At 43.6% G+C, this 19,621-nt stretch overlaps 2 protein-coding genes across 2 annotated transcripts; both read left to right on the forward strand.

Annotated features, from left to right (window-relative positions):
• Positions 1-634: 634 nt before the first annotated feature.
• LOC117965053 (T-complex protein 1 subunit gamma) lies at positions 635-11,099 on the forward strand. Its single transcript, XM_059006090.1, has 14 exons — positions 635-769; positions 1,410-1,471; positions 1,575-1,625; positions 2,384-2,446; positions 3,091-3,187; positions 3,602-3,719; positions 4,265-4,451; positions 5,489-5,638; positions 6,730-6,862; positions 7,504-7,585; positions 7,939-8,119; positions 8,899-9,144; positions 9,417-9,548; positions 10,790-11,099. The coding sequence occupies exons 1-14, from the start codon at positions 742-744 to the stop codon at positions 10,877-10,879; spliced, it is 1,620 nt and encodes a 539-aa protein (XP_058862073.1). The 5' UTR covers positions 635-741; the 3' UTR covers positions 10,880-11,099.
• A 2,287-nt stretch (positions 11,100-13,386) lies between these two features.
• Positions 13,387-19,062, forward strand: LOC117965080 (glycosylated lysosomal membrane protein-like). Its single transcript, XM_059005925.1, has 6 exons — positions 13,387-13,541; positions 14,439-14,699; positions 15,660-15,842; positions 16,326-16,544; positions 16,841-17,118; positions 17,414-19,062. Exons 1-6 carry the CDS (start codon positions 13,431-13,433, stop codon positions 17,583-17,585), a joined length of 1,224 nt encoding a protein of 407 aa, XP_058861908.1. The 5' UTR covers positions 13,387-13,430; the 3' UTR covers positions 17,586-19,062.
• Positions 19,063-19,621: the final 559 nt, after the last annotated feature.

Consider the following 19,621-nt stretch of genomic DNA (forward strand, 5'->3'; position numbering starts at 1 on the left):
CAAAAATGAAGTTTTGAGAAAAAATTATAACAAAACAATTCCGTGTAATAAATGTGTATCAGAATACGAGTACAGCTCATTTTGCCAGTTACTGCACGCTGACACAAAAACAAAACAAGCCACAGCCGAATGAAGCTGCGATCGAGGAGTATTTACATGCATGCATGCATGCCCAGGTTACAAAGGTGCAGCCTCGTGTGTACGGAGAGCGAGTTCGGTAGTCATGGTAACTTAAAAGAAAACTACAAATCCCATCTTCGACTGGGCGCGCATGCGTAGTAATTTAACGGTTTTTTCCATTCCGCTTCTTAGGTACAGTTTGGGACGGCAAAGCGACTTCAACGGAGAACGGTGTATAAGAGACGCCGACTTATGGTTAAAAACCTGTGAGCCTTGTGGCGTGTCTGTGAATTTTATCAGTTTCTTAAAATTCAAATATATGTTTATTTCTCGTCTTTCATTACACTCCCTGTGCCCACGAGGAGAGCCTGGTAAAAAACCGAGGCGGCTACCTCTGCGTGGCACCTCCCCTTAGAGTAGGGCTATTTCACTGTGATTGGCTGCACGACCCGCACATCAATGCGAAGTCGAATTTCCATTGGCTTATGGCGGTGTCAGGCATGGTTTTCTCTCAGGGATTGGCTACTTGTCATTAGCCCCACCTCCACTCTGTCTCTCAGTCTGTGCAACCGGCATTGTAGAAGCTTCTAGTCGGTTCGGTTACACACACCTCGAGTCAAAATGATGGGCCGCCCAGTTATCGTGTTGAGTAAGTTGTAATTACGATTATTGTTATTTTTCTAAAGCTATTTTTTTAATCTAAATAATTAACCCTGCTGTCCAGTCTCAGGAGCTCCTGTCTGGAGTCGAGACGCAATGAATGGGCCTAGCGCCGGATATGTCCTGCACGGTCGAATTAGTCAGCGAATTGTGATTTTAATTTAATGTTATTTATTCAGCTCTGCTGTTCAAATGATGCTACTCGCATATGTTGTTGTCTGTCTCGTCGCGGTAGGTTGGACAAGATTAGTTATTTTTGTTTTTTTCATGTTTGCAATGCAGTTTTTAGGTTTGGGAAAACTGTCTGTCTTGTCAAAAAAAAGGCCGTTTGAAAGATTCAGTCTTGTTTACTGTACTGCTATTGTCTTGCCTTCATAATATCTGTTATTACCAATCGTACTAGACTTGCTTGTGTCTAACGTGCTTCTAGTCCTAGCGGTGTGTTGGATATTATAACTGCGTCAAAATACTGTACACCGCTATATTTCTGGTGTTTGTGTACTTTGTAATAAGTGTGCGGTCTGTGCATTTTACATCGATAACAATTGATATTTCAGATTGCTATACAGTAGTTGTGTAGGTGGCTGTTTTCTCATATTATTAATCACATTTATTTTCTCGCTGTTCAGGTCAGAATATGAAAAGGGAGTCTGGACGAAAAGTCCAGACCGGGAACATCAGCGCAGCGAAGGTGTGTAGCTGATGGGGAAAAAAATACAATGTAATAAAAATAATTACGTTTTCTTGCAATGATCTGTAACTGATGTCGGACCCTTTTTCTTTATACTCTATAGACCATAGCAGATGTCATTAGAACGTGCTTGGGACCCAGAGCTATGATGAAGGTAAGCGACTTGGTCCATTCATTTACTGCAACCAGTCGGAGTCATTGCCTTATTTGGCTTTCCCTGACTAAATACAGCTCTGTATATTCATGGAAGGGTACAACGTATTTATCTTATTTATTAGCAGACACCCTTATCCAGGGCAACTTACAGTTATTGCAAGATATCACATTATTTTTACATACAATTCCCCATTTATACAGTTGGGTTTTTACTGGAGCAATCTAGGTAAAGTACCTTGCTCAAGGGTACAGCAGCAGGGTCCCCCACCTGGGATTGAACCCACGACCCTCCGGTCAAGAGTCCAGAGCCCTAACCACTACTCCACTTACCACTGACCAAATAGATTTCTAACCAATATGGCTTGGTGTGGTAACTCTGTGCAAATGGTACTTATCTGGGTGACCATCCCTTCAAAATATATTAATAAATAAACAAGAAAGCATTTATATTTTCAATTTCTCTCCATTTTAAATGGAATTTAGTGACTTGTATAAAGCAGTTATTTTTTTATATAATTGTAGCTTAGAAGGTGTTTTAATGTATGCCCATAACGTCATAAGATGCGCAGTATGTCAAAAGAGAAGTTCAAGACATTCACAGACATCAAAACAATGGTCTACTTTTCTTTAATTTAATGCTGCTGTGGGGTTAGACAGACTCTCGCTTTTCCATGGTGTAAATGCGAGAGCCTTCTCACCAGATTCACTGTGTTCTGTTTATATTCTCACTGCTTGTTCTGTTTTCCTCATTCGTAGATGCTGCTTGACCCCATGGGAGGGATTGTAATGACCAACGATGGCAACGCTATCCTCAGAGAGGTGAAGAACCATACTGCTGTAGCTCATTGTAGTAATACAATATGAATTGAGACGCATACGGGAGTCTCAGTTTGTAAGTTAGTGTGTCACATGTAGGGTGTCTCTATTGAATGAGAGATGTCTTCTTGTGCAGAGGACTGCGGAGCAAAACTGAGCTCAAACTGGGTGAAATGATGTCACTTCTACAAGAACAATCGACCTACACGTGACGTGTTAACTTATTAGAAATCGAACAAATGTACTCAGGAATAGGTTTAAAATGAAATATTTTTATTTTTGTCTTGAAGTGGTTCAGTCCAGAATCAACTACCACATTCCTTAAATAATGCATGCAGGGCTACAGGGTTTATGAAAAACGAAAGTGCAGCCGGACAAACTTGAACCAGCTGCATCAAAGGATTACATGTCTTTTACCTTGTTAGACTGTAGCAAATGCTTTTCTGCAGTTTTGTTAATATTTTCTTAAAGGTACCAGTTACATGTTTGTTTTTTTTAACATTGGTGTGGAGTTCTATGAACGCAGGATAAGATGTGCTGAAATTTTGGAATTTGGGAAGTAGTTCATCGCGATTGGTTGATGTGTATGGTGTCTAAAAACAATCAAAGCGTATTGTAATGAGAGGGCTGTTTCCTACTGTCTGCAGATCCAAGTGCAGCACCCTGCAGCCAAGTCCATGATTGAGATCAGCCGCACCCAGGACGAGGAAGTGGGAGACGGGACCACGTCAGTCATCATTCTGGGTAAATGCAGCAGCACGAGAGAAACCTCCTTACAAACGAGGACAGGCAAAGCGCATAGAAATACTCAGGACTGTAATTAGGAAGTGTACTGCTAAGTGTTCAGCTTAGTTTTAAAAGTGGTTACAGTGTCACTATCCCTTATGACTCTCATTAAACTCATAGTAAAACCAGAAATGGATCATACTGCTGTGCAATGAGTCTTATTTCCATCCCTGAAATTAAACAGCTTTAAAAACAGTGGACAGTGGGGGGTGGGGGTCTTTTGTACTGTCCACGGCACGCAGGGGTATTCTAGGATTCCCTCAGACTTCCATTACAGGTGGTGACCAGTGAACGTTAAGCGTTTCACTGCCGTTTGCACTCGACCTGTGACCACAGTGCTGCAGCGTGTGATGCTTGTTTGTGTGCCTCTAGCCGGGGAGATGCTGGCAGTAGCAGAGCAGTTCCTGGAGCAGCAGATGCACCCGACGGTGGTGATCAGCGCTTATAGACAGGCTCTGGACGACATGATCAGCATCCTGAAAGACATCAGGTACGCACCTGGGCTGTCCCTCGCAAACACTGCTGGGATCATTACATTGATTGTGTTGTAAATTCAGTGTTTTTTTGGGGTTAGACCTGCTAAGTTCGGAATACTAAAAGGAATGTAAGATCAGTGACAGAGCTTTTGACTGTCCTTCAAGTTTATACTTTGTGCACCTTACATGATCCCTGATGAATTCAAGTTTCCCACTTTTATTTTTTAATTTAAAACTAGGCTGTAAATGTACATTTGTTGAGTAAGTATTTGTCAACCGTGAATTTCAATTTAACTGTCAATTTTCAAGAGAAGTAGACTTTTCTGTGTTAATGTGTACATTTTATATAATTTCACTTTTCAGTTTTTTTTTTTTCAATTAGTGTTTTGCAGCGCATCAAAATACCATAAATGTTTTTTTGAAAAAAAAAAAATTAGAATCCATGCAAGATCCTCTTTTTGGCTATTTTAATTATTAAAAAATGTCAGTTTTAACGTTTAAACCTTTATTTACAACCTTCCGTTATTTATATGAAAAATAAAACGATGTCTGTCTTCAGCACCCCAGTGGATGTGAGCAGCCGGGAGATGATGCTGAAGATCATAAACTCTGCCATCAACACCAAGGCTATCAACCGTTGGGCTGACCTGGCCTGCAACATCGCGCTGGACGCAGTGAAGACCGTAGAGCTGGAGGAGAACGGGCGCAAAGAGATCGACATCAAGAAATACGCCAAGGTGGAGAAGGTACGACCCAGGCTGCCGGACACACTCCTTGGCATGGGGTTTAATCTGGGGCAGGCAGACTGATCAGACCCAGTCACAGCCTCATCTGATTTCAGCACTGCGGTATAGTCGCATGCACTAACATAATGGAAGTGCGGTTATGGGCAAGATAAACACATGGGCTAGTATGCAGAGTCTGTTTAACCCTTTGCAGTCCATTTATTAAGAGCGTGTCAGGCGCGTCAGGTCCAATTTATTTTCACACGCGCAGTTAATTTTAGACGCGCTGTTTAAAAGTTTTCTTTTCAGTGTCAAACGGGTTTAAAAGGCCCTGTATATCAACAAAGCACTCACTAGGCATCTCCAGCCCCGCCCCACCCTTTCGTTCGCTATCGCTTTCACATATGCTAAGAAATAAATAATAATAATAATAATAGTCGTACATACCGATCAATCATCTCCTGATCACTCATTTTATCACCAAACTCCTCAATAATGCAATCCAAGTCATTATTTTATTACTATAACATCTCAAAAAAGTTTTGCAAATGTCTGTGATGTTCTGTGAGCGCTGATGCAGTACCATCCAGCTTGTTTCCTTATGACCGCCCCTATCTGATGCCAGGGGCAAGTATGACTATTCATGAGATGTGCCCTTTGGTTTTTTTTTGGGGGGATTTTTTCGGCTTGTCTCGGCTCCTGTCGCTCCCACTCGGCCATTGAATGGTTTTTCTTGGCTTTTTCCATAGGAAAAACAACTAAAAACCATTTTTTTGCGTCTTTTTGATGATGTCGGACATAGTCTGATATTGGACCTGATAGGAATAATTGCAATGTCGGACCAGGTCCGACAATGGACCGCAAAGGGTTAATAGAAGTGCTACTCGAATTGAATCAACTGCATATTGTAATCAAAACTGAATTCCCTTCACTGTTCAACCAATAAGAAAAAAATATATATATATTAAATCATGTTTGTGAGATTCAGACATGATTGCATTCCAGAGGTTTTTCGCTGGATTTTCTTTTCATTTTGCTCAATGTGTTTGTGTCTCCAGATCCCAGGCGGTATCATCGAGGACTCGTGCGTCCTGCGAGGCGTGATGGTGAACAAGGACGTGACTCACCCCCGCATGCGGAGGATGATCAAGAACCCGCGCATCGTGCTGCTCGACTGCTCGCTGGAGTACAAGAAGGGAGAGAGTCAGGTACTGCCCCCACAGCATCCGCAACATCAACTGACTGGATACTAATAATACTGCTGGAGCGAGCATTGGCTGAATAAGCTAACGCCAGTTCATTTGAAAGCCTCCTTGTAAAACCAGGATCAAACTGATGTACAATGAGGGTATTGTTTAGATTCCTGCAATTTGTTCTTTGTGTGGATTTTTGAAATTAGATTTATAAATAAAACAACTAATTTATTAATTTATATAACCGGTGTGGGTGGCGGCGGGTTGGGGGGTTTCAACCCTGAACTGTGTATTTATGAAAATACTTTCAAATAAACACACTGTAGGTGTTTTTGTAGTTCACTTTTATATTGGATTACCTTTGGTGTTTAGTCTTGGATGTACAGCTATGGCCAAAAGTTGTGCATCAGCACTATTTAGAATTAACTAACTGCTTCAAAGTCGATTTGGCTGAATAATGTTACGTCAACATATTCCAGAGATGCCAACTTATGAAAGGAGAAAACAATAGCATGTGCCAGGCGAAGCGAGGAGGGAGTGTGTAAGGCCAGAGGCTGCTAGCCCCTAGAAATTAAAAGGTTCTTGGGCTCTGGCAAGCCAATGACCTCATTTTTGCTGTTCAATGTATCATTTTGGTAATTGTAAACACAGCATTTAGAAGTTAAACCCCAATCCAAATACTTCACCACCTGATTTTTATTTGGAATAAATTACCATTCTGTGGTAAATTCCTCTTAATATTTCTGAGAAGCCAACCTTGATCTTTTAGATGAAGCAGAGTGACATTTTTGTTTTGATTTGTGATTCTTTTGTTAATAACTGATAAACAACCAAGTCAACGTGCGATTTGATAATGCTAGCAAGGCGTCATTTGCTTAGCATTTTCTGAAGGACCCCTAAACCGGTTACTGAGCAACCCGGCTCAGAGCTTTTAGTATGTCAGTTAAAAATTATCTCAAAGAACCAGCTGCATATATATAGATAGATAGATGTGTGTGGAATTGTGATGCAAAAATTTGGGCCATAGCTATAGACTGTTTGCCTAGTATTTCCTTTCTTGGCTGACTGTCCTAACGCTTCCTCTGTCTGTCTGTCCGTCTGTCTAGACGGATATTGAGATCACCCGGGAGGAAGACTTTGCCAGAATTCTGCAGATGGAGGAGGAATACATCCAGCAGATCTGCGAAGACATCATCCGTCTGAAACCAGACCTCATCTTCACAGAGAAGGGAATCTCGGGTAGGGAAAGAAACCACAAAACTCACCAGGGATACTATGAGTTAAGACACGCCTGAGCTTGTTACCTATACACTGTGGCTAATCAAACTCCGAGTAAAACTCTGGATATTTCCATCCCTGAGTTTACACCTGTTGCAGACCTATTTTATTAGTTTAGACTTCCACTGACTACAGTACTGCATAGATTTTTATGTAAAAAGTCTTGGCAATCTTTATTTTGTTCCTGAAAACATGCAGGTAGAAAACAGACCCCGATTTAGCATTTGAGCCCAGGTAACATGAGGCAACTTTTCAAGCAGCTTGTTGTAGGGGTGATCCATTTTCATTCAGTATCTCAAGTCAGGATACGTTTAAAATGTGTTGCTTGCTGAGAGTGTGTTTGATCTTTTACATGATAAACCTGTCACCTACAGTAAGTTCCTCAAAGGTTGCCTGGTGTTTCAAGGGCACTAGACTACCTCATGTTACCTTGAGCTAGTCTGAAATTAATGCCAGTTGGGTTGTGAAACCAGCCATGAATGTCTAAATGTAATTCAGTTTAACCTCTAGTCAAGGACTCCAAGCCCCCAGCTAGCGACCCTCTAGCATTGAGTCTTGCTGCTTTGGCTTGCAATGTAACAGTCGCCTGCTGTTTCTTCCAGACTTGGCTCAGCATTACCTCATGAAAGCAAACATCACAGCCATCCGCCGTGTCAGGAAAACAGATAACAACAGAATTGCCAGGTGAGGGATCGTGAGGCGTCTCTGAACTGATTTCAGAATTTAAATTTTTCTGCCATCTCTAGCTGCTACTACTAGTAATACTAGGAGCATGTTCTCATTTGTATTGCCTAGTTTAGATCCTGAAAGAAAGGTACACTGATGAAGGCACTAGTTGAAACACATCTGTCTTATTAACTTAAAGGTTGTATGGTAAAGTGGGAAGACAGAGAGGATTTACTAAAGGTAACACTAAGAAACAAAGCCATGTAAACAAACACGTTTTGGCTAGTGCCTTAAAAAAGCTGAGCTTAGTTCTTGTTGCTGTCCTCCCAGTTCTGTGGCCTTGCCCCCTCCTAACCCTGCCCTCTCTCCAGGGCGTGTGGCGCGCACATTGCCAGCCGCACTGACGAGCTGCGCGAGGAGGACGTGGGCACCGGCGCCGGCCTGTTCGAGATCAAGAAGATTGGGGACGAGTACTTCACCTTCATCACAGAGTGCAAGGAGCCCAAAGCCTGCACCATCATCCTGAGAGGGGCCAGCAAGGAGATCCTGGCTGTGAGTGCAGCTCTCTGTACTGTGTACCAGCTTATTGAGTACAGCATCAGCTCCATACAAGGTCTAGCATGGTGATACGGGCTGGGAGTGCAGCTCTCTGTACTGTGTACCAGCTTACTGAGTACAGCATCAGCTCCATACAAGGTCTAGCATGGCGATACGGGCTGGGAGTGCAGCTCTCTGTACTGTGTACCAGCTTACTGAGTACAGCATCAGCTCCATACAAGGTCTAGCATGGTGATACTTGCTGGGAGTTCGGACACAGATCTGGGCAGATATGTGTACTGCACACTATCATAAAACTAAAAACACCATCAACTGTGCTAGCAAGGAGATACTAGCTCTCTTACACAGCCATAGGGACACGACCTGAGCGAGAAATCAACCAGTCCCCTTTACATCTTATATGTGTAGATGGCATCCCATTCTCTGATATCGTGATACAAGAACACAAGCATAACATGGCTCATTGCAGATCACCAAGTGGTTCTTGAATGAAGTGGGTTTTATGGTTGGTATGGATATATACTCTCCCTATCTCATTTAATTGTTTTTTTTTATAATGTATCCTACATGTAGCCAATCGGGACAGTCACATCTATCATGATGCATATCGTGAAATTTACCATATCATGAGATTAGTATATAGTTACACCACTATTTTATACATGGCAGGAGATATTTGTTGCGAGTGGACCAGGTTTAACATGTCCAGGTGTTTTTGTATACACTGATGAAGGCATTATCTTCACCTTGCTTTTCCATTGCTCCCTGCACAGGAGGTTGAGCGCAATCTGCAGGACGCCATGCAGGTGTGCCGCAATGTGCTGATTGACCCCTCCCTGGTGCCGGGGGGCGGGGCTGCGGAGATGGCTGTGTCTCACCTGCTCACGGAGCGCTCCAAGACCATGACCGGTGTGGAGCAGTGGCCTTACCGCGCCGTGGCACAGGCCCTGGAGGTCATCCCCAGAACCCTGATTCAGAACTGCGGAGCCAGCACCATCCGGGTCCTTACCTCCCTCAGGGTAAGGCACTCCCCGCTGTAACACATAGAAATGCTTCATTCACAACTAACACACTTCATAGTGGTGCACTTAAAAATGATTAATCCTTAGTGCAAGGGATCAAACTGCTGTGCGATGGGAGTTTTATATCCAGCCCTGCAGTGATACATACAGAAATGTTTCATCCAGAACAGTAACACACTCCATAGTATTACATATAGAAATGTTTTCTTGCAGCTCAAATCTGAACTACAGTATTTTGAATGAAGACGTTTGTTTGGGGTCTCTTGCAGGCAAAGCACACTCAGGAGGGCAGCATGTCGTGGGGAGTGAACGGAGAGACCGGGGCGCTGGTGGACATGAAGGAGCTGGGGATCTGGGAGCCACTCGCTGTCAAAGCTCAGACCTACAAAACCGCAGTGGAGGTGGGGCTCTCTGCTTCTGTTTTGCATGTTTGGTTCTGTTTGTGTTTGTGTTGTGCTGGCACAGATACGCTGCCTCGCTCCACCCCAGAGGTGGCTGCTTTTCGGCTTATTTTGAGCCATTTCTTTTAAATTCTGTTTAATTGTGTGTTTGTTAGTACAGTATATTCATTTGATTACAGTTCCCCTTTTAAATGTGTTTTAACCCTTTGCGGTCCATTTATTAACTAATACTTTTAAACACGCTGTTTAAAAGTATTTTTTTTCAGTCAAACGGGTTTAAATGGCCCTGCATATCAACAAAGCACTCACTAGGCATCTCCAGCCCCGCCCCACCCTTTCGTTTGCTATAGCGTTCAGCTATGTAAGAAATAAATAATAATAATAATAATAATAATAATAATAATAGTCGTACATACCGATAAATCATCTCCTGATCACTCGTTTTATCACCAAACTCCTCAATAATGCGATCCAAGTCATTATTTTATTACTATAACATCTGAAAAAAGCTCTGCAAATGTCCATGATAGTCTCAGTGCGCTGACGCACTCAGCCAGCTTGTTTACTATGAACGCCCCATTATCTGATACCTGATACCATGTATGACTATTCATGAGATACGCCTTTTTTTTTTTTTTTTTTTTTTTTTTTTCTCCCCGACTTGTCTCGGCTCCTGTCGCTCCCACTCGGCAATTGAATGGTTTTCTCGGCTTTTTCCGGAGAAAAAACGACTAAACACCCGTTTATTGCGTTGCTATAATGATGTCGGACCCAGTCCAACAAAGGACCTGTGAGGAATAATTGCAATGTCGGACCCAGTCCGACAATGGACCGCAAAGGGTTAATGTTTGAGAAAGCATACTACATGTTGAAAGGGCATATGTGTGAAATGTGAGAGATGGGTCGATTACACATTGGTTTTGCAGGGTAGTTATGATTAGATTGGAGCAGATGTGAAGTTAAGTGAAAAGGCTAGCTTTTACCTTTTGAAACAAGGTACTGACCTGACAGACAAACGAATTAAGCAATTCAGAACAGAAAATAGGAGGCACTTTTTTACGCAGAAAATTGTGGGAGTCTGGAACCAACTCCCCAGTAATGTTATTGAAGCTGACACCCTGGGATCCTTCAAGAAGCTGCTTGATGAGATTCTGGGATCAATAAGCTACTAACAACCAAACGAGCAAGATGGGCCGAATGGCCTCCTTTCGTTTGTAAACTTTCTTATGTTCTTATTCCAGACTGCCATCTTGCTCCTGCGTATCGACGACATTGTTTCCGGTCACAAGAAGAAGGGGGGTGACTCTGGAGCTCCACCGGCTGAGCAGTAGGAATGGTCTGCAATGTCTCTGAACAACCAGTCAGTCCACACACACACACACGCACGCGCCCGCATTTCAGTATTTATTGCAATGTCTGAGGGGCTCGGAGCCAGAATCCTCCGCGAGTGTGCTCTCTGACACCCAGCTTGTCGAAATGATGACACAAAATGGTTTACATCAGTTGTAACTGCATTATAATAGTGACAATAAAGTCAGTTGAAATAATAAAGCTTTGTTTTGTTTCTACATTTCTTTTAATACTTTGTTTAAAATAAATGTTTTCAGTTGCTTCACTGGTGTCCCCATCCTCAAGTCCTGTGTAAGCACACAGGTGGGCTTTGTGACTGGGATGTGTGCAGAATATTGGATCGTCTTGTACTGGAAACATATTTTGGTTTCAGGCATTTAGCAAGCCCCTTTTATAAGCTCTTCCGTAACCTGTGAGCATGGACTTTTTTTTTTTTTGTCTAATATTGCTGGGTTTAAGAAATCTTCACTGGCCATTTTATCAATGAGCCACCTGCATGATGTCATGACATTGATTTTATAGTTTCAAAATACTGTAACAAAGGTTTGCAGAAGTATGATGGGGAAGTTGCCTGTGTTGTAATGTACAGCTATGGCCAAAGATTTTGCATAGCTATAGAATTTTAGGATTGAGACATACTTGTAATTTAAAAAAAAAAAATTCTGACGAGTTTTGAGACATTAGAAACATTACAAGTGTCTTTATCTTCTATGAAACATTGCTCAAATTAGATCTTTTCCTTCTTTGTCTGATGCTGAGAAGGTAATTCTTTCTTTGGTTTTGTCTTGTCTCTTGCAATGTTTTATTTGCTGGGCTTCCACGTCATGCTTTGTCCGGTTTGCAGCTTGTTCAGAATGCAGCTGCCAGGGTTCTTATTGGAACAAAGAAACAGGATCAGAGAACTCCTGTGCTGACCTCCCTGCACTGGCTTCCAGTGCATTTTAGAACTGATTTAAAAATCTTACTCTTGACATCTAAAGCACTGCATGGCTTGACACCGGATTACCTACGAGAGATTCTGCCCCCATATAAACCTCTGCGCACTTTAAGATCAGCTAACGCTGGCCATGTGTGCCTCCCAAAGGTAAGATGTGAAAGGAGTGGAGAAACTGCATTCAATTATAAACACCCCAGACTGGAAGTCATTATCCTTCTCTGTTAGAGATGCTGCTTCACACGATATTAAAGCAAGATTAAAGACGTATAGTGTAGCCTTTTAAACCTGACTTACAAATATCATTGTTTTATTTGCTTATTTTTAATCTTGTTCATTCTTATTAATTACCTCTATTCTCCAATTGTATTACTATTATTATTAATGTGTTACTACTACTTGATGTTGTGTACTTCTGTTTTACCAACAGCGCTTGAGATACTGTGGTTTGAAAGGCGCTATAGGAATAAAATAGATTGAGTTGAATTGAAATTGAATTCAATAACACGGTTAAACTAGTCTTAAACGGTGATTAGCAGCGATAGATAAGCAGCACAGTTATACACACAGTGCCATGGTGGTGTGATCAGGTCAGCCGTTACAATACAACAGACCCGAGTGCTTGTCTCACTCGTTGGTTCTGAGAATCGTCCTTTACCACCCGACTTGATATCGTTTGGGGATCGATAAGCTGCAGGAACCGGACTGTCCAAATGGCCGCCTTGTTTTGTAAATGTTCTTTTTCAGGTGGCAAGACCGTTTATCACGCGTCAATGAAGAGCGTTTACATCTTGGTACATACTGCGATACAAGCAGAGTTAGCATACTGTGATGGGAAAAAACAGTAACTGTCAGTAACATTTCATTGTCAACAATCTTCTATTTTAAATGAACACACTACTGCTGTATATGAACGCATATCAATCTGAATTTCTAAAGCAATGTTGACGCTGAACGCTCTTTCACTATTTGTGCGACTTTTTTTGATTTTTTTGCAGAATACTTTGCGATTTGTCTGGGAACTAGTCACAACATGTAAAGGTCGCTGCATATGTAATGATGTTTTAACTTAAGACGTTATAATTGAAGTGCTGGTGTTCTGAGTTGGCTTTTTGTTGGTGTCGTGACCTCTGGTGCTTACAACATCCATGCATCAGCATTAACCGCTCACTCCTTTACAGGGTGGCGGTGAGCCGGAGCCTAACCTGCATACACAGGGCGCAAGGCGAGAATACACCCTGGACGGGACGGGACGCCAGTCCATCGCGGGGCAACACACACACAGGGCAATTTAGAGTGACCAATCAACCAATTGGACTGTGGGAGGAAACCCACGCGAACACGGGGAGAACATGCAAACTCCACACAGACAGTACCCTAGGCTGGATTCGAACCCAGGACCCTGGCGCTGTGAGGCAGCAGCACTACCACTACGCCACCATACCGCCCCCCTCCCTCGATGGCGCCCCTGGGGGTGTAATGTCGCTAGTGCTCGTTTGATCGTGCAAGCCCTTAAAGCTGTTCCTTCCCCTTTTAGAGCGCGCCTGTGCTTTACAGATCAGCTGACTGGTCACACGTGACTCATTGCGGAATCAGCCATGAAGCTGTTGGCAGGATTGGTCCGGCTCGATGTATTTTTATACTTTATAAGTTTAATAACAGCCGTCCAGGCTTTCTTTGGGGGCGGCACGGATAATTACCGCAGAAAGGTAAGACGCCGAATTTAAGAAATGTAACTCTGCTGTTAAAACGTTGTGTCAGTAAAGCTTCCGATAAAGCTGTCAACCCGGTACATTGTTATTGAATTGCATTGCACGTTTCCGGTGACTGCGCTCATTTGGTTTATTTATATTGTCAGTAGCTACCATTGTACAGTGCTGTACTTCTGCTGTTGAAATAATAATATATACACAGTTATTTGGGTATGAAACCCGAACCGGACCCAGATTTCTTTAAAACTTACCAGCCCCTCGTTCCCTTTCTCTACACGTTAAGGTCTAAAGTCTAAGAATCTCTTTTTTCAAGCCCGATGTTAAGCTACAAAGTGTAATTAATCTTTTGACTTCGCTTAAACTTGGTTGCTGGCGGTTTTGTAAAACGTACACATTCAAAAGGGAAAAGTAAAATAAATAGTGCTGCGGTTTCTTGAAATGCACGCCTCGAATGGTGCACATGACGAATCATTGACATTCTGTCCACAAAGAAACGGAACTTGCAAAAATATTCACGTGGGGCTATTCCACCCCCGAGCCTAATCTCGCCTTAAATATGCTTGCACTGCAATAAATACGATTTGCAACCTTGTCTACTTTAAGGTACATTTATAGGAATGGAAATAAGACTCCCGTTGCTCAGCACTTTGATCCATTCCTGGTTTTACTATGAGTTTAATAGGACACTCCTGAGCTTGTTTCTATACACTGTGGCAAACAAAGCGCATAGTAAAACCTGGAATGGGGGAAACTGCTATGCAATAGGAGTATGATTTCCATCCCTGATTTAAAATTTGAAGTAACATATTGTCTATGAACGTCTGTGATTTGAAAACGTGGGTGGATTAGCCCTACCTGACCCTACTCTTCAATCACTTGTGTGTTTGCATGCAGGTTTCCCTGGAGTTGAACCCGGGTCGCAGCGGCTCCTCCAATGTCAGCGTGCTCCACGTGCGTGCCGTCGGGAACAACGACACGCTGCACTTCCTGTGGGGCAGCCAGGGGGTGCCCACGCTGCTGTTGGTGCACACGGACAGCCCAGAGACCCGGGTGCAAATCGACTGGGAGCGCATGCTGTCTAACAACATCTCGGGTAGCCTGACGGTGGAGCCAGCGAGCGCTGTGCGGTACTCCACGGCTTTCCTCTTCAGTAAGGTAGCTCCTGCATAGCGACGCTGTGAACACTCCCACTAGAGCACGAAAAACAGATCCAGGGATGGAAATAAGACTCCTGTTGCTCAGTTTGATCCATTCCTGGTTTTACTTTGAGTTTAATAATAAGACACACCTGAGCTTGTTACCTACACACTGTGGCTGATCAAGCTCTTAGTAAAACCTGGAATGGGTGACACTGCTGTGCGAAAGGAGCCGTTTCAATCCCTGCGATTAGTGTTTCGACAAGAAATGTCTTTGGAGTCATGCTGGAGATGCATTGTAAATGTGGATCTTGTAATACAGTAGGTTATCCTAGGGTTGGTACTAGTTTAGAGTTTTAACGTTAGCCCAGTTTTAACGTTAAGAATTTAGCTTTAGTGATTACACTGTAATAACTGTACAGCACAGGCCAGTTTATTTTCGGTATCTCTTCCCAACCATTTCCATATACCGTTACATGCTGTACACAGATACAGTAAACATGGCAAACATGCATGTTATTACATAGAGCAAAATAATATATGCATTGTGAGAACTGTATTATTAAAAAGCAAGAAGACATCTGTCCAGGGATGGAAATAAGACTCCTGTTGCATCCATTCCAGGTTTTACTACGCGCTTCATTAGCCACAGTGTGTAGGTAAACTCAGGTGTGTCTTATTAAGTTTATAGGAAAACCAGGAATGGGTCAGACGTCTGTGCAATGGGAGTCTTATTTCCATCCCTGCATCTGTTTTTTTCTTCATTATGGTTCTGCAGTTTATCATATCGAAACCCATACAAATGGAAGAGCTTTAATTAGCAACACACAGGTAAGCGCGTGATTCTGGGTACCTCGTTTTACATCAGGCTCCAAATAGGGGAACCAGGGAGATTAATCCAATCAGTGTTTCATTGAGGCTAGCAAGAATCAATAATTGGTTCATTGTTGCATCCCTACTGTTTTTATTCTCCCTGCAGATCTGGGAGTACAGGGATAACAGCACTGATCAGTCCCAGGCGGCAGCTGACAGCTACTTCCCTCCCTACAGCTTGGAGGAGTTCACCTGGGAGGACCTGAATCGAACCCTCAACCACTCGGCCCTGACTGCGCAGCTCTGTGGGAGGAACCAGTCACAGCACAGAGGGAGAGTCTGCTTCCAGGTGAGGGGAGAGGGGAGAGGGGAGCCTTGTGTGTGTATCTGTCCATATGTTGCACTCTACAAAGTGACACAACAGTCACCGATCTCCTCCAAACTTGTCCACCAGCCTCTAGACTGCCTTTGGGTTCAGTTTTTTCTTTCTGTAATCTGATGCATGGTTGTTTTTCAAGTATGACCCTGCAGGACCAGTTTGTGACTATTCCTGGGACAAGCGTGGGTTTTTCATGTTGGTATATCCTGTCAAAACTTCAACAAATACTGGCTGGAAAACCAGTCAAACAAGCTAGACTGTATTGTTCACTTCAGATCTGATATCTTTTTTTAAACAGTCCTTTATAATTTCTTTTATATAAACGAATACGAACATGGTCACTTTTGACACAGAGTACATTTAAATGTCTTTTGTTCCAGGATTCTACTGTGACTTTGTTTGTTTTTTCTTGCCACTCCTCTCTCTCTCTCTCTCTCACTCTCTCTCACTCAGATCTCTGCCTTTGAGTCCTGGGGTCGTGACCCTGCCTGGCCCCGCCTCCTCCACAGTGCTAACTCCTCCCAGCTGCGCTTCGTGATTGAAGGGGTCATGCCCAGGTCAAACTGCTCCAGGTTCGCTCTAGAGCTGCTCTCGATCGACAGTCGAGATCACGAGGCGAGAGAGGAGACCCACCGCTCCATCGACGATGAATATACTCCCTCCATATTCCAGGTAAAGAGGCTCTGAGTGAGTCTGGCTGTGTCCAGGGATGGAAATAGGACTCACATTGCATTGCAATTTGATCAGACACATAGGATCTTTTTACATAGATACTTGGATAATTAAGCTTGTAGTAAACCCTGGAATGGGTGAAACTGCTATGCAATAGGAGTCTTACCCCTAGTTACAGCCACTTCAATAGCAAACAACGTTATCATATGCAATTGTCTTATTTCCATCCCTGGTGTGTCTGGCTGTGTCGGTATGTTTTGAAAACTCTCTCCTCTCCTGCCCCTCCTCTGTCCCAGGTGTCTCAGCTGGTCTCAGTGCATGTTAACAGCAGTGCCCCGGTGCTCAGCTATGCTCAGTGGAAGCCGGTAGCATACCGCACTGCCTCGCCCGTGTTCGAGGACTCCACACCCTGCCGGCACTCCCCCGCCAGCCCCCCCCTGCCCCCTCCTCGCTTGGGGCTCGCTCTGGCCTTCTTCGGGGGCGCCCTGGATCAGGGGTACAGAGCCAGCGCTGTCAACATCAGTTTCGGGATCCCTGGAGAACCTTTCTACAATGCCACAGGCTACCTGAGCTGGTGAGGGACAAGAGTCACTGATACTGCAGGGCTGCAGAGGGGTTGTAGCGAACAGTGTCTACTGCCTGGCCACTTTATTGGGAACTATCCACCCAATTCGATTTGCCATTGCTCTGAATTGGAGTAGTTTTAAAGCATTAGTGCTGCAATTGTGTACTACCAGGTAGCATGCTTTAAAATGGGTTTCTTTCAAAGCTGCACGTTTTAGAGCACTTAGAAATGCATAAGAAATGATTACAAAGATCAAACAGTAACCTCGTTCGAATGGCCTTACAGTCCTCTTTCTCCCCCCCAGGTCGTGCCTGCTTGGTCTGGGCTCCCCCCCAGAGGACTCCTTCTCTCCGCTGGTTCTGGGTATCATGGTGGTGGGGCTCGGCACGCCCGCGCTGCTGCTGCTGGTGGGAGGGGCCTATGTGTGTGTGCGGCGACTGGGGAGACAGCAGCCCGGGTACGCACCAATCAACTGAGACCACACCCCTCCGGAATACTGATGTCATGCCCGCAAACCTATGAGACCACGCCCCCATTATGTGCACCAATAAACTAAGACCTCGCCCAGTGTGGGTGTTGCTGCTACAATACTCTTAATTACACTCACCCCCTCTTAACCTCTAAAACCCTTCCAAAGCATCTCTCTGTATCATTTGCCATGCTATGCCCCACCCCCACCCAAATCAAACCACTGCGTTACTAATTAGCTGCTAGTGTCTAACCCAATCAGAAGAAGCCTGGGCAAGACCATGTTTCTGTAAATATTATTCTGAGGAAATATCTGAGTTGTGATGTTTTTCTGGAAGAGGCTGGGTGGCTGACACAGCACAACCCATTCCAGCTTTTACTACAGGCTTGATTAGTCTGTAGGTAACAAGCTCGGTGTGTTATTAAAATCAGTAAAACCCGGAATGGATCACACTGCTATACAATGGGAGTCTTCTTTCATCCCTGCATACCAGAGCACCCATTCACAAAAAAGGGCGTACCGAGTCACTTACAGGTTAACCTGGTAAAAACGGGGTTAACTGACAAGAAAGTCAAACGTTTGGGCCAGTGTCTTTTACGTTGGACTTGGAGTTTATGATGATGAGTGTTAGACGTTTACTACCAGGTTCTGTACCTGGTCTTACTCTTCCAGGGAGAGCTGGTGAAGTCGCAACTCATTCAATAGCAACCAGCATTGTTCTTTTCATATGCTGTTCTCCCTCTTTATTTAGCATATCTGAAAAACATGAAATATTGAAAACCGTGGATTAGCGAAGGGTCTTTGTTCAGGGTAATGCAGGACTTTTACAATGTACTGTCAGCATGGCCGGATTGTTCTGTGGTAATATAGAGGCAGCGCTGCTGTTGGTGTTAAAACCTGTTTCATAGCGATCCTCTTGGTCTTTATATATTTTTGTTTGTACAGTTAATTCCCCTCCGTCTCACTGCAAGGATATCGTGCATGCCAGCCCCGCTCCACACGCACACTCGCATCCCTGCTCCACACACACCTGCATCCTCGCTCCACACACACACACACTCGCATCCTCGCTCCACACACACACACACTCGCATCCCCGCTCCACACACGCACTCGCATCCCTGCTCCACACACACTTGCATCCTCGCTCCACACACACACACACTTGCATCCTCGCTCCACACACACACTCCCATCCCTGCTCCACCCACACACGCAGATTTGCGTCTATGCTCCACACACACACACACTCTCTCACATCCCTGCTCCACACACACACAGACTTGCATCCTCTCTCCACACACTCACTCACTGTAGTTCAGTCTCTGTTTTCTGTGGCAGTCCTGCTGCTTTGGCACTGATGGCTGTGATAGATTCTCCAGCTCTTCACTGAAACACCTCTCTCCTCTCTCATATTTAACTTCAAGATGTAAATGATTGTTTTAACACAGAAATATTTTCAATTAAAAAAAATATGAAAACTACATTCGTATGTCTTTATTTTTCATATTTCTTGACCATGTTTGATGCCTGGTATTGAGATAAAGAAAGATATATAAATAAGATAACAGATGGGCTTCAGTGAGTTACAGGAAAATAATTCCATCTAGGGTTTGTCTCTCCAACCCTGGTCCTGGAGAGCCCCGATCCAGCAGGATTTATAGCTGTCTTTACATCATCACTGGCTAAAGATCTGGAGCACCTGTTAATCTTGACTACTTAAGACAGTAATTGGTTCAATTAAGTAACAGAGATTGGTTGAAACGAAAACCAGCAGCCACAGCAGCTCTCCAGGACCAGTCTTGCAGACCCCTGCTGTGACATCATAAACTACGAGACCGTCAGGTTGAGTAGTTTATAAACTGTCACAGAAACCCGAGAAGGAATTGTTTTCCTGTAACTCACTGAAGAGGCCCATCTATTATTTTTTATAATACATGGATATTAGTATCTGTAAAAAAAATATATATAAATAAATAAACAGGTGTTAAGGTTCAAATTGCAAGTGAATTTAATGAATAATAACGTAAAAAGTCAATATTA

Source organism: Acipenser ruthenus, chromosome 32, assembly GCF_902713425.1.
Source record: "Acipenser ruthenus chromosome 32, fAciRut3.2 maternal haplotype, whole genome shotgun sequence".
NCBI lineage: Eukaryota > Metazoa > Chordata > Actinopteri > Acipenseriformes > Acipenseridae > Acipenser > Acipenser ruthenus.

Coding starts and splice junctions, on each gene's coding strand:
- LOC117965053 (XM_059006090.1), top strand. CDS start 742: ATGATGGGCCGCCCAGTTATCGTGTTGA. Junction 3,720..4,264: donor AGCATCCTGAAAGACATCAG/GTACGCACCTGG, acceptor GTCTGTCTTCAG/CACCCCAGTGGATGTGAGCA. Junction 9,549..10,789: donor CCTACAAAACCGCAGTGGAG/GTGGGGCTCTCT, acceptor TTCTTATTCCAG/ACTGCCATCTTGCTCCTGCG.
- LOC117965080 (XM_059005925.1), top strand. CDS start 13,431: ATGAAGCTGTTGGCAGGATTGGTCCGGCTCGATGTATTTTTATACTTT. Junction 14,700..15,659: donor CGGCTTTCCTCTTCAGTAAG/GTAGCTCCTGCA, acceptor TTCTCCCTGCAG/ATCTGGGAGTACAGGGATAA. Junction 17,119..17,413: donor GCCACAGGCTACCTGAGCTG/GTGAGGGACAAG, acceptor TCTCCCCCCCAG/GTCGTGCCTGCTTGGTCTGG.